Raw genomic sequence first — 14,641 nt, forward strand, 5'->3', positions numbered from 1 at the left:
GGGCAGGTGTTTCCCTTTGATAAACTAGCAGGGTGGAGCTGTTCTGGCCTAAGGATTAGAAAAATCACGAGCTCGGGGGCAGTGGTTGGAGGGCAAGCACATGGGCAGTTACTGTTTAGTTTCCATGATTAAGAGGGAGTCAGGTGAGTTAGGGCGTCGGTAAGGCAGGGACTGGTTGAACAGGAGATGTACAGAGAGCAAGACAGCAGCCATCTTGAGTGGCCTGATCATACACTCCACCCCTACCTACACTGCTTGACCCTCACAATCTTGGCCCTCCCCTCTTCTGTGATATCCCTGGGGTCAGGTATGCAGAGGTGCCCTGCAACTAGATGCCACAAATACAATACAGACAACAGCAGCTAAAGCAGATTAAGAGTAAGACACCTAGTACGCTAAAGACAGTAACTGTCTAGGATGTGCGCAAAGCATGGAGCCAGGAGATTATCCGGTCAATGAAGAGGAAGTCAAGGGCAGCAGCATTCTGTCCAGGCATAAGGAAAGGTCACCTCTGGCTTCCACAAACCCAGAGCCATCTCCATGGGGTGGGGGGCAAGACTCCAGCTTTAAAGGAAACATTCTGGTGGCCCAGCCAAGTGTCAGCAGTCACAGTACAGGTCTGCCACCCCATGTTGTGTTGGGTGCCACTAGGGGCGGGCCCATTAGGTCTTTCCAAACAAAAAGCAGTTAATCCCACTAGTTGGACCTGTGTGGCCAGGAGCCAGCCTATTCTGCTACACACAACATAGCCCGGGGGCATTCATAGGCCGTAATCCTGGCGAAGTGTAAAATGTGTTTTACAGTAACGTTAACCAATGACAGTCCTTCTGACCTATTGGCATGCAGGACAGGAAGAGGGTGAGAGTCTTTTCCCCACACTGCCAGCTGTCCCCACATGGTTGCATTAGCCAGGTCCATTTTCCGTGAAAGTCCAGAGGAGGACACCAACAGCATCTCGCTGTAGACCCAGCAATTAGACTCATTTTGCAGTGAGACCATCGTTGCTGCCCAGTTCCTCTGCTCAGGCTAAGGATGAAATGTAAGGCATCTAACAGGCACAACACAGGGGAGATCATGACCATCAAGCAAAATACAAGCCGTAACCACATTCTGAGATGATTCCACTCCTGCCTGTGTTTTTTTGTCCTGGTCTGTAATACAGTTCGAATACCTCAAGTTTTCAGGAATACAGGAATGTGTCTAAAATCACATCTATGTGGCCATCCTGTTCTATTTTGGATGCCTGAGCCATAGTTAATTTTGATTTTTGATTTTTTGTGTGTGTGTGTGCAGTGGCTTTGAGATATACTTATTAAAAAGGAAGGAAGGAAGGAAGGAAAGAAAAAAAGAAAGAAAGAGGGAAAAAAAGGAAGGAAAAAAAAAGGAGGGAGGAAAAATCAGGAAACTTGGATACAATCTGAAATTTAAAAATACAATTTTGGGGCTTCCCTGGTGGCGCAGTGGTTGAGAGTCCGCCTGCCGATGCAGGGGACACGGGTTCGTGTCCCGGTCCGGGAAGATCCCACATGCCGCGGAGCGGCTGGGCCCGTGAGCCATGGCGCTGAGCCTGCGCGTCCGGAGCCTGTGCTCCGCAATGGGAGAGGCCGCGGCAGTGAGAGGCCCGCGTACCGCAAAAAAAAAAAAAAAAAAAAAAAAAAAAAAAAATTAGTAGAATGGGTCTTAACAGGCCTGGTCCAGATTTTTGTGTCAGTTGCCTACCACTGTTGTCATCTTTTTCTTGGTGTGGATTTCATTTGGGGTTAGCAGTCTTTTCTGTAGACCAGTCCAATGTAGAGGCCCTTCTTAAGTGGGAAGTATGATTTCAAGAGTTAATTTCCTTCAGTTCTATTGTGTCCTTAAGAATATCTGATAAGCGTCCTTTTGAGAAAGACTCTGTTAACTTGTTTTATCCTTTTTTTTTTAATTTTATAAATTTATTTATTTATGGCTGTGTTGGGTCTTCATTGCTGCACGCAGGCTTTCTCTAGTTGTGGTGAGCAGGGGCTACTCTTTATTGCGGTGCGGAGGCTTCTCGTTGTGGTGCCTTCTCTTGTTGCGGAGCACGGGCTCTAGGCACACAGGCTTCAGTAGTTGTGGCACGCAGGCTCAGTAGCTGTGGCTTGTGGGCTCTAGAGCACAGGCTCAGTAGCTGTGGCGCACGGGCTTAGTTGCTCCGCAGCATGTGGGATCTTCCCGGACCAGGGCTCAAACCCATGTCCCCTGCATTGGCAGGCGGATTCTTAACCACTGTGCCACCAGGGAAGTCCCCTGTTTTATCATTTGCACTCATAGGAAATATTCCCCCACTCTAGTTTGTAAGGTGAGACCTGCTATCACATCCATTGTAAGTATCAATATATATTCTGGGATTGGAACTATGAACACTTCATATTTGGTGGGGGGGGGGGGTAACTGCCCAGTTTGTAACATCAGTGACATCTTTTTGCTCTTACCATTCCACCGCCATACCCAGGGCTCTCTGTCATACAGAGAGTGGGCCACAGGGCCAGCTGACATTTCCTTATATTAATGTTCATTCAGCCCTGGTATCCACCAGGGCTAAGATAGTTTGTCTGTTCTTTAGGGACCAATAAATGGTTAATTCTACATGAGGCCTCCGGTTCCCTGAAACCTGCATTACTGTGGCCCAGGATCTTTCCCTGAAACCTACATTACTGTGACCTGGGACCTTCTGGGACCTTGGCTATACCCCTAATCTAGTGGCCTTGGGGGTTGACACATTCCTTCCACCTCCAATGGTAGGGCCTCTTCCTCGGGAGGAGTGGAAGGAGCGTCTTGGGTCTCTCTTATTCGGTAAACTCTTGTTCAGACTTTAGCTTCTGCCATAGCTCCACTAACGTAGCATCGGGCTGCTTATCTATCTTGGTCATAGGGTTCCCCACCGCCACTAGGTCCTGCCCCATCTGTTTTCTAGTTACTCGGGTGAGTCCCCGGAAGGAACAAGGAGGAGCTTTACTTCCTTCTCCCACGTCTTTGGGATCAGTGTTTCTGATCCCCTGGTGCCGTATCTTTTCCATTTCTCCCAACTCTGCTATTGTTTGCACCACCCAAGCAAGTGGGTGCCCTAGGAAGGGACTCAGGGTGCAAACTAGAGCACCACACCATTGCCCAGGAGCAGACTGGAGGATCGTGTTCTTCATGCCTGCTGTAAATAACTCATCGTCCGGGCCCCAATAGTGCTGGGCATATATGGTGGGTTTCACGCCTAGTTTTCTTAATACATCTTGTAGTTTTTCCATGGTTTGCCAATGGAGAGGAGGAGTAGGTACATCCCCTTCATTGGGCCAGGTGGCGCAGCAGGCGGCCAGTATCCAAGAGAGCAAGGAAATCACTTTGCCCTCATTGATGGCCCCATATAAATGCTCCCGGAGGGCTGGGTGCCTAGCCACAGAGGCCATCTTTGACATATCCAGGCCAGTTAACATCATGCCTTCCCCACCAACATCCCAGATATGCAGCAACCAAGCCACGACTGATTCCCTGCCTCTTGTCACCCAATTCAACTGGTTCAGTCTGGGTGCAGTGTCTGAGGGTGGCCAGTTAGCCCCACTCTGGGGGAGGGAGCAGATCGTCATCTGCACTGTGGTCTAAGCCGCTATTTGTATTTGGTGGTCATCACAGGGCCAGCCACTGGCCTCACTGAGGCAGGGAGTCCTATGACCTCATCCCAATTTTCCTCATCAGTGCTCTTGTAGGGTCCCATACTTTGGGGTCCCAATTTGGACAGACCATGACCATTCGGACTGTCAGGGAAGCTGCCTCCCCTTTAGCTGGGCCACGCAGCAGGCTAATGTCTCTAATGTCCCATCTTGTTCCCTCAATCTAGCCACTAATGTGTCTGTAGTTTCAGTTTGGGCCAGCTTAGTGTTTTCTCTCGTTTTTTTTTTTTTTTTAATTTATTTAATTAATTTATTTATTTTTGGCTGCGTTGGATCTTCGTTGCTGTGCGCGGGCTTTCTCTAGTTGCGGTGCGCGGGCTTCTCATTGCGGTGGCTTCTCTTGTTGCAGAGCACGGGCTCTAGGCGCCCCGGCTTCAATAGTTGTGGCTCGTGAGCTCTAGAGCACAGGCTCAGTAGTTGTGGCACACGGGCTTAGTTGCTCCAAGGCATGTGGGATCTTCCCGGACCAGGGCTCAAAACCGTGTCCCCTGCATTGGCCGACAGATTCTTAACCACCGCGACACCAGGGAAGTCCTTCTCTCAAGTTTTTTTTTTTTTTTTTTGCGGTACGCGGGCCTCTCACTGTCGTGGCCTCTCCCGTTGCGGAGCACAGGCTCCGGACGCGCAGGCTCAGCGGCCATGGCTCACGGGCCCAGCCGCTCCGCGGCACGTGGGATCCTCCTGGACCGGGGCACGAACCCGTGTCCCCTGCATCGGCAGGCGGACTCTCAACCACTGCGCCACCAGGGAAGCCCCTCGCAAGTTTTAATTCCTCCTCTAGACACCTAACCTCAGCCTTGTCTGATAGTTCACCATCCATGACCTTTCTTAACGCAGCAAGCAACGGCCAGCCCACAGCTGCAGCCACTATCTTATTGTCTAACTTCTTTTCTCCCACTGTAATGGAGGCCAATAGCTCTGCAATACCCTTAGGGGTATCTATGAGTTCTCCGTACTCTCTTGGCGGCCCCCATTTATCAAGAACAGCCGCCAGAGGGTCCCACATGCTAGCGCACAGCCACCCTGGGATTTTCCTGGTAACTTTCCATTCCCCGTTCTTATTTCCCGACATCTCAGCACTCACGGGAGTTTCCCCGGCCTCCTGGCTGTCTAGACAATTGCTGGGTGCACCTCACAGGCCTGCAAAGCTTGTAGTTGCCCAGCCACGAGACCAAAGAAAGAGCCTGGAGGCACCGACAGAGACGTCAGTGATTTATGGGAGCGGGGAGCTTACACGTCCGAAGCAAGGTCCTGGAGCAGCTCTGCACCGTGGAAGGCTGACAGCAGGCAGGATGAGGCAGCAGTCTTGTACCAGGGGGAGGGGGAAGCTACCAAGTTATAGGAGGAATTGACATCAGGTTGGCTCATTGGTTACCAGGGAAAACAGGGAGGAGCAAGTCCCTCATAGCCTCCTGGGGCAGATGTTTCCCTTAGATAAATTACCTGGATGGAGCCCGTTCTGGCCTAATTAGAACAATCACAAGCTGGGGGTGGGGGAGAGGAAGAGTAGGTGGGTGTCAAGCACATGGGCAGTTACCAATTAGGCTCTATGATTAAGAGGTAAGGTCAGTCGCGTATAGAGTCAGGGACTGGGAGTAGGGGAAGCGCAGAGGGTGAGAGAACAGCAATCCTGAGTGGCCTGATCATACAGCAGGTTCCCCCCTGCATGTTTTTCCTGTATATTCAAGATATTTTATTAAGAAGAATTTCAAATGTTGCAGGAAAGAAAGTGGGGCACAAGAGGATGGTCACATCCCAGGTCTCAGGCTGGTCCCCGGGACAGCCACCAAGTATGGGTTCTTGACATTGTGCAGGAAAGAGTTCAAGAGCGAGACATAGTAAAGTGAAAGAAGGTTTATTCAGGGAGATACACACTCCAATAGACAGTGTGTGGGCCATCTCAGAAGGCGAGAGGCACCAGGGTACGGGGTTGTCAGTTTTTACAGGGTTGGATATTTTCATAGGCTAATGAGTGGGAGGAGTATTCCAACTACTTGGGGGAAGGGGCGGGGATTTCCAGGAATTTGACAACTCCCCACTTTTTGGCCTTTTATGGTCGGCCTTGGAACTGTCATGGCGCCTGTGGGTGGGTCATTTATCATATGCTGATATATTACAATGAGCGGACACTGAGGCTCAAGGTCTAGTGGAAGTCAGTTATCTGCCATTTGGGACCTAGTTGGTTCTATGGTTCTAACCAGTTTATGTCATGTCCTCAATGGCTGTCATTCTTTTAAAGGTTGTGCCCTGCTCCCTTCCTGTCTCACAAACATGCACAAAAGAAGAAAGAATAGTAAAATCAACCTCCATCCTCAGTAATTACTTCATCCATCCCTTTTATCTTTTTCCTTTTTCTGAATTATTTTAAAACAAATCTCCAAATCATATCAGTGCACCTCTACATCCTTTGGCGTGCATCTTTAAAAAACATGGACATTTTCTTACATAACCATAATCGTCCTGTCACATTGGATGGAAACATTTTTAAAAAACACGTTTAAATGAACAATTCCTTGATTTCATCTAATACCCCGTTCATACTCAAATTTCCCCTTGTCTCAAAAATGGCCCTTTTCCAAATGGTTTCTTCTAATCAGGATAGAGATATGGTTCCACTAAAGATGTCTTGCCTGTTTTAAAAAGAAAAATGGGTCAGTGGTGCTCTTCTGTTTGCTTTCACCCCTTGACATTGTGTCTGAGAAGCGTCCCTGTAAGGAAAGAACTAGGCCATTATTATTAACACCTGCAGGGCCTTCTCTTGTATAGATGTGTAAACAGATAGGTTAGGGGGTCCCCAGAGAAAGAGAACCAGGAATGGCTCTCTTGCCATAAGAGAAGCCTCTTTGGCCTAGGCCATTTTGTGATCTAAGCCTGGCCACAGTGCCTGCCCTTGAACAGGTCTCAGTAATTAATGATCTTTAGGGAACAGAGGAATGCAGGAACAGAGAAAAGGCAGTCAAGCACCAGTGCAGTGATAAAGCAGAGTCCTAGTTCCTCTTAGTTCCTTCCCCTACTTAATAATGTATCTTTGAGTTCTGCAGGAACTAAGGCCCCCACCCAGGTGGAGGGTGGGGTGATGTTGACACGCCTGACTTCAATCAGCTAAAGCTTGGACTCTGTCGACCTTTGCCCCAATTCTATGCTGAATTCTCCTCTGCTCAAGCCCCTTTATAAATACGCAGGTATCCTTAGCTTAAAACTTCCCCAATTCTGCTGTTCGGGGAGATACAGCTTTGAGAAGAATCCCCGGTATTCTCCTTACTTGCCGCAAGTAATAATAAATCCTTTCTCCTCCTGATCTTTGGCTTGGTTGTATCTATTGGCTCTACACCCAACAAGAGGTGAACCCAGTTTCTGTGTAACAGATGTGTCATCAAGTTGTAAACCATTTCTGGATATTTAGGTTGTTTCCAGTTGTCTTGTGTTGGGACTTCCCTGGCGGTCCAGTGGTTAAGACTCCACGCTTCCACTGCAGGGAACGTGGGTTTAATCCCTGGTTGGGGAACTAAGATCCCGCATGCTGCGCAGCCCAAAAAAAAAAAAGTCCTACAACCAGGTGTTTTGTTTTGTCTATCACAAGTGGTGCTGTAGTTGTGGTCCGTCCATATGAACTATTAAAGAAAAAAAAGCCAAATTCAAATCTCTTGCAGCCACGGAAAAGCAGCTCAGGATGAAAGACAAGTCCTCCTGGACCTGGAAATGGGACCTAAGTCTGAAGGCGATGATGGCGGCAATCAAGCTCCCCTCCCCTCCTCACATCCTGACGAAAGGCTGCTCTCAAGTCGGACTGAGTCAGGTTGTAAGAAAAACAACTGGGGCGGAAGGCAGGAGGGAGCTCTAGAACCTCCAGGAGACCCGGCTGTGTTTACAAGAAGGAAGCACAAATCTTTCAAGCTCCGAGAGTCCCAGGGGAACAGCTGCTTCCAGCGTCTGTTTCCTCCTGCAAACAGGATGTTAAACTATTGTCCCTTCTCGGCTCAGGGTTTGCGTTTAATTGTCCATCCTTTCCTTCGCTGTGGGCTTTATGGATCTGACCTTTCTTATTCCAGAATGTAAGGAAGGCCTGGGATTTTTTTTTTTTTTTAATCTCCCAACATCTGGGAAGAGGAAGTTTAACAGGTTTAGTATTCTCACATTTGCTTCCGAACGCTGCCATCGAGTGCTGTGTGGCTAACACATTTGTGGTCGCTTTGTCCTTTGGGGCATTAAGTAATTTCAGGCATGTGTACCTAATCACTGCTCTGCTGTGGGCACGGGGGACATGGCAAGGCTAAGGGCCAGCTTGCTTAAGGTCTGAGGTTTCTCTTCCCCCAATAAGGACACCCTGGGGACTGAGTTTTGAATCTAGATTCAATCTAGGTTCTTTCTCTTGCTTTGAATAGAATTGGGTGTGTGTGGGGGGGGGGGGTTGGCTTGTTGTTTTGTTTTGTTTTCTTAAATTACAGAGTCTCTTTCAACTAGACAAAAGAAACAGAAAATCTAAACTTATTTTGTAGGGAATCTCTTAGAATGTACAATGGACCCAGAGGAATATGGATCATTTTGCAAAACCCTGTCATTGATCTTGCTGGCCCAGCAGAACCCTAGGGGCTTTGTTTATAACATGTCTCGGTGTTCCTACAAGCCATTCCTTAAGGAAGTGGGTCTGGCAGAGGGGGAAATGGCTCTGAAAAGCGTATTCAAGGATCTTGGTCCCAAAGAATGTAAAACTTCTGTGGACCACAGGGGCGCTGGCAGCCAGCAAGTACCACGCTGCTCTGTGTCCTTTAGCTGAGGCAGCTAAACCGAGCTCCCGGGTTAAAGGATAAGAACCAGCACCGTATCATCGGGAAGGAGCACACAGTGCAGAGGGCACGGGGTGAATCCTCTGACACAGGACACCTCAAGACACGCCAGGCTCAGACAGGAGGCTAAGCTCATGATTGAATGTTGGCTAATTGAGGTTGAGCAAGAGAGAAAAAAGCCCAAGGGAGAAAAGTGAAATAAACTAAGGAGGAGAGCTAGCACTAGGATGGAAATAACTGGCCTCCTTCCATGACCTCTCTCAAAAATACCATAAGAGAAAGTGAAAGATTTGGGTTCATTGTAAATTTTCTGTCTATTTCAATTAATTTCAAGCTTTTAGATTATGACTCTTCCAGAGCCACCCTTCAGGCCTCTTCCTCCCTGGGAGCCGGCATGCATTAAAGTCATTGCAAAATGCAATCCCTTCCTGTGGAGGCAAAGGCCTGGTAAAGCAACCTCACCGCGGTATGACCTGGGCATTAGACTAACATCTGATCCATTATTAAGCACTAGTTTGGCATCCTGGAATCACATTAATTGGAGAAATACATATCGATAAGAGGTTTAGCCTAACTGGCCTGATACATTTTCTCCTATGTATTAATAATTCCCCTCTGATCCAAGCTGGTATTATTCTCTGACCAGCCCCTAGATAGTTAAGAAACATATCTATGGAAAAATTTCAAAGAGCCCAGATTCTTGCATCTTCCCATACATAAAAGAGCACTAAAATCATTAATTTGAGATGTCTGTTCTTTGTGATTAGCAGTAACCTTTTTATGTTCAACTACATGTTTTGGGTTTTTTTCCAGCAAAAAAAATTCATATATATCCTGGCTCCTCCCCTACTTCTATGGAACAGTTTCTCAGACATCTGAGAGGCTGTCTCCTGCGATATCGTCCTCAGTAAGACACTGAATAAACTCAGCTCACAGCTCTTAGGTTGTCCATGTTTTTTTTTTTAAATAGACATCTGTAACCGCTGTGCGGACCATTTCTTATTCATCATTGTAACCCGAGTACAGAGTCTGGCTAGCAGCGTTGATGATAAGTAATTTTTGTTGATTTCCCTGAAAGTCCATATAGTTTACTTATTCAATAAATACTAGGTTCCTACTTCTAAGAGTGCTTGTAAGAATTAACTTAAGATGATCAAATGAAAATGTGGTTAAATCACTAATTCACATTTCCTAAGCACTGACTATATATCCAGGCACTGAGCATAGTGCTTGGTGATAGGGAATGAGGACAGAGCCTCTGCCTTCTAGGAACTCATAGACTTGGGGAAGAGAGTTCACAGGCTAATGAGAAGGAAGGAAGGAAAGAAAGGGGAAAGAAAGAAAGAAAAAAAGAAAGAAAGCAGGAAGGAAGGAAAGAAAGAAACAAAGAAAGAAGGAGAGAGAAAGAAAGAAAGAGGGAGAGAGAAAGAGAGAGAAGAGAGAGAGAAAGGGAGGAAGGAGGAAAGAAAAGATAGGGATTCACTTCTCCGTTACTCTCTGTTCCTGAAATCTTCATCAATTATTTGCCTTCTCCTAAAAAGAATTCTAGCCAGAATCTACCTTCTCAAGTGATGTTCCTGAGAACCTTATGCTGGAAGCTCCCTGTAGATAATGAGGGGAGCTACCGTGGGAGCCGACATGGTTCTAACTGTTCAGGGCTGAGGCTGTATAGCTGAAGACAAAAGCTTGGAGCTTGACCAGAAACTGTTCCTTGGGCCGTGGCCAGAGCAAAGAGCTGGTGCTGCCATCTGCTGGCCACGGAGAAAGTAGACCCACACCCCGCCTGTTGGTAGGAGGAGGGAATGGCTACCTGACGGGGAGGGATGGGAACCTGTCACAACCTGTTTAGTTTAGAGGTGAGGAAACTGACGAAAAGGTCACATAACTGGTTTGTGGTGTAGCTGCGGCCAGAAAGCAAGTTCAGGATTCCTGTAAAGCCTGACGCCGGCTCCTCCGGATTCAGACACGTGGAATGTAAACTCTCTAAATTGCAGTTTGGCCGTTTCCTACTTCTTCCTCTGTTTTCACTTTCTTAGATCAGTCCTTAGGGAATTACCTCATTGTACTTCTAGTAACAGGCTGCCCTCCCCCTGTCGACCTCCTCCAGTCTTTGCTTTGGCTTGGTCAGAGGCCAATAAAATAAAGTGAAAGAAGTTTTGAAAATCTTGGAGGATGAAGGATTGTGGGCACAGCCCAGCCCCCAGCTTCTCCCTGGAGGACTTCATCTGGGAGGTGCTGGTAATGTAAATGAAAGGTTCTGCCCCAGGAGGGGGCGTGTAGGGGGGGTTGGAAGGACAGCACTTCACTTCCAGGACAGCCTCTGCAGAACAGACCCCCCGATGCTTGGCCGAGGACATCTATAAGCTCCACGTCAAACACCTCTCTGCTATAGGCCAAGCGTTGCTCTCACTTTTCTCCTCATGTGCACCCACTCTCCCTTACACATTCACCTATCTTCACCCACACTTGACCTCCACCCTCACCTGGAAGGCACAGGGTAATCAAAATGACTTCCTGTCAGAGGCAGTTCAGCTAAGTCTTCAGAGATGTCTGGGTTTTGTGTGTGCTACTCTCTCCACCATGCTGTTTGCTGTGTACACACCTCTAGCATAATTACAGTGAAATATGGGCTAAGTGAGGTTGACTTGTGTGTCTGTTTCCACTACAGGACCTATGAGCTTACCAAGGTCAAGGACTGTGTCTTTTATGTCTTTGTGTCTTAATCTCTGGCACTTAATCAATGCCTGATGCATGGTGATCAGTTAAAAAAAATGTTAGTTGGATGAGTAAACAAGTGAATGATTAAGATGAATGTTACATAAAATAATGAAGGCTATTAGAAAGCAAGGAATTTTTATGTAGCACATGGGACAAGTGTGCAACTTTCAGGATGACAGCTTTGAAGGGGACAATATTTATGCAAAGTTCATATCTGATGCATTTGTTTAAAATCAGTCATCTGTCTAATACTAACTTTCTGCTTGTATGGCACAGTGTAATTTTTCAATTCCTTTTTACAACTTTATTATCTTACTTGATACCCACACCCAGTGCTGAAATAGGGTGGTTATGTGATAAGCCCCCAGGAATATGCTTGTGGCAGGGCTCATGTTAGAACCTAATGCTCTGATCTCCTAGCCAGCTGTCCTTACCACCATGTCAGGGCCCAGGCCCCTGTGACTAACCTCCTGGTATCAACTGGGATTATCCAACCTCCTTAGTAGAACTCAGTTATATTACCAGGAGGAAAAACACAGCTTTGCCTTTTGCAGAAGGACAATGAAATACAGGCCTATGAAAGAACGCACCCACATGGGGCACTGCCTGTGGAAATCACTAGGAGAATTTGAGGTGTACGTTAATGTCGGACACGTCGATGTCCATCAGAAGAACCTCTTTCCAGGATCAAAAGGTGACTAGAGTCAACAAAATAGAAATCCTGGGGCACCTGCTTGAGGAGGCCACCTGGGTCTGTGAAATGAGTGAACAGGAGGGAGCTGCAGCAACGCAGAGAGGGGCTGAATCTACAGGTGTTCCACATGAACCATCAGAGGCACAAAGTGCCTATGAGAAATGTTCTGTCTGCCAACAAAGAGAGACAGTGACCACAGATGGCACTAGGGCAGCTTCTCCAACATCTGGGAAATTAAGTTGAATGCTATGACTTTGCTAAATATAGAAATATATCAACTCTAAGCATGTAAAAGATACATCAAAATTGCTAACCTTTCCATTTAAAAATTTATTTCCAGGAGTTCCCTGGTGGCCTAGTGGTTAGGATTCTGGGCTTTCACGGCGGTGGCCTGGGTTCAATCACTGGCCGGGGAACCGAGATCCCACAAGCCGTGCAGCCAAAAAAAGAAAAGTATTTCCACAGATATTTGATCCATGTGCTTAGAGGGGCTTTGGAGGCTGCAGTCACGCACAACAAAGAGGTGTCTTATCAAATCTTGCCCTTACAGACCGTGAGGAGAATTTGCTATTTGTAATCCTGGGCTATATACAAAAGATTAAACAACTGGACATTTAAAAATAACCATTTTCAGTTTAATAGATTAACTAGAAGTGTATCTGTTGCAACATGTACCATTTTGGTATTAAAATTTTTTGATCTGATACAATTTTGCATGGGCTGAAAATAAACAGATCAAGCTAAAACAACACGAAAGGCAAAGGGAATTTGGTTAAAGCTGGGAGAGAGGAAAGCATGACACTACCGACCCTTTCTAACCCTCCAGACAGAGGAGAAACCCAGAGGTCTGGTTCTGTGTCTGGAACAGAAGGGAATATGCAGGAACCTGGATGGTGCTGCCTATAAAGAAAGGTTAATAATGGATAATCACAAGAGGATGAGTCTTACTAAAACCTTTGCTCTCTTCATGAAATGTTAGAAAGGATTGTCCAGGATATTAACTCTCATCAGGAATTTGTTTTTTTGAATATCCTGCATGTTTACCTTGCCTGATACAACTTTTTCCCATGGTGGGAGACTCAAGAGTGTCTGAAGCCACTGGTCTTCTGTTAACTCAGAGTTTGAGTACCACCGTTCCTGAGAGGAGACAAAGAGAACACAGAATTCATCAGTGCTCCTCAGCTTGTGTGGTCAAGAGTGGGGTAATCCCAAAATGGTCAAATGTCCCCGAGCTTTTAAAACCAGGCGAACCCACAGGCAAACAATGAATTTTGCTGCCCAAACTAGGATACTAACACATGACCCTTTAAATAAACATGTAGAAGCGTACATCCATTCACTTATTCAACAAATACTGAGTATAAGGCACTATGCTAGGGACCCAGTGGTTTTTGCATTCTAAGAGTTCACATTCTTGAAGGGAGGCAAGACATGGAACACAAAGTGGAATGTGGTGAGTGAGACCTACGAGAAGGTGGAGATCTTGCTAAAGGGGATTTGCAGGAGGGGAAGATCCCATGAGAACTCAAAGGGGAAGAGGAGGTGCAAATACCTGACCTAAGGATGTGTCACCCCTTTCAGTAAGCCTCTGATTGCCTTTCACACCTGGTGAAACCCAGCCGGGCAGTGGGCTTCTGGGGCTCCTTCGCATCGCCTGTGAGCATCCCGTTCCCCAACTTGCTAGCTGATGCTACATACTTTGCTCATGTTCAGCCAGCATTTCTCCAGCACATTCCCTTGTGTTTCACAGAGCTGTAAGGCTGTGTTCAGGAAGAGGTTGCAGTTCTGGCCATCTCCCATTAGTATACAGACATAGGCCATCAGGTGGTAGAGCCTCGGGTAGAAGACAGGCCCAGTGGTATTTTGAGCCACCAGATTCTCCAAGTTCTAGAGAAAAAAAGCAACATTCAGAATCAGACACGGGTCCTTGACTGGAAAGATTTTTCCTTCTCAGATGATTTGGGATCATTTCAAGGGTATAAGCAAAACAGCATATTACAGAGACATACACAGAAAGTAGTGGAGATTAGATGATAACTGCCAGGTGGAGTAGCCCCAGTGGCCTACCCAGACCAAGAATGTGATATGGGTGGGCGCAATAACCCTTTTTGGCAACCACTTTTTAAAAATGAAACTAGGTCCCCCTGAAATTCAGTTCCCCCGCTGAGTTTATGATTAACCTCTCTATCTAAAACTTTATTCTCTCTCTTGTCCTGCCTCCCTGTTCCCCCCAGGATTGAGGAGTATCAAAGAAAGGGGGTGACTGAAACTAAGCAGGACCCTGCAGGGCTCTCCCACATACAAAAGTCCTTCTGTGTCCCCTGTTTCCTGTTTGTAGAAAAGGGCTTTGGTCTTCTAGGCCTTCCCTGAGTTCCAAAGGGCAGACTCAAGCAGTTACTAATGAGGGAAGTGAGGGGATGCAGAAAAACAGTCAAGAAACAATAGTTCAGTGATAAAACAGAGTCCTAGCTCCTCCCCAAGGGATATACATCACAAACTGATACATATCTTTGAGTTCTTCTGCAGGAACTAAGACCCCCACCCAGGTAGAGGATTGTGACTACATGCTGACTACAAGATACAGATCCAGACTGGTTGGAACCAGAAAGCTGATGATTAAGATTCCTGAAACACCACCCTATTACATCACCACCAGCCAATCAGAATAAAGTCATGTACCCTACAGCTCTCACCCCAAAATGTTGCCTTTAAAAACCCTTCCCTGAGGGACTTCCCTGGTGGTCCAGTGGTTAAGAATCCACCTT

General features: G+C 46.8%; 1 protein-coding gene across 1 annotated transcript in view; it reads right to left on the minus strand.

Annotated features, from left to right (window-relative positions):
- Positions 1-12,534: 12,534 nt before the first annotated feature.
- The window catches only part of ADCY10 (adenylate cyclase 10), a 96,388-nt gene continuing 94,281 nt past the window's right edge, over positions 12,535-14,641 (minus strand). The window contains exons 31-32 of the mRNA XM_067714247.1: positions 13,575-13,763; positions 12,535-13,013 (exon numbers count right to left, since the gene is read on the minus strand). Coding sequence (XP_067570348.1) covers positions 12,852-13,013; positions 13,575-13,763 — 351 coding nt within the window. The 3' untranslated portion in view covers positions 12,535-12,851. The remainder of the gene's footprint in view (positions 13,014-13,574; positions 13,764-14,641) is intronic.

Source organism: Pseudorca crassidens, chromosome 2 (genome assembly GCF_039906515.1).
Source record: "Pseudorca crassidens isolate mPseCra1 chromosome 2, mPseCra1.hap1, whole genome shotgun sequence".
Lineage (NCBI taxonomy): Eukaryota > Metazoa > Chordata > Mammalia > Artiodactyla > Delphinidae > Pseudorca > Pseudorca crassidens.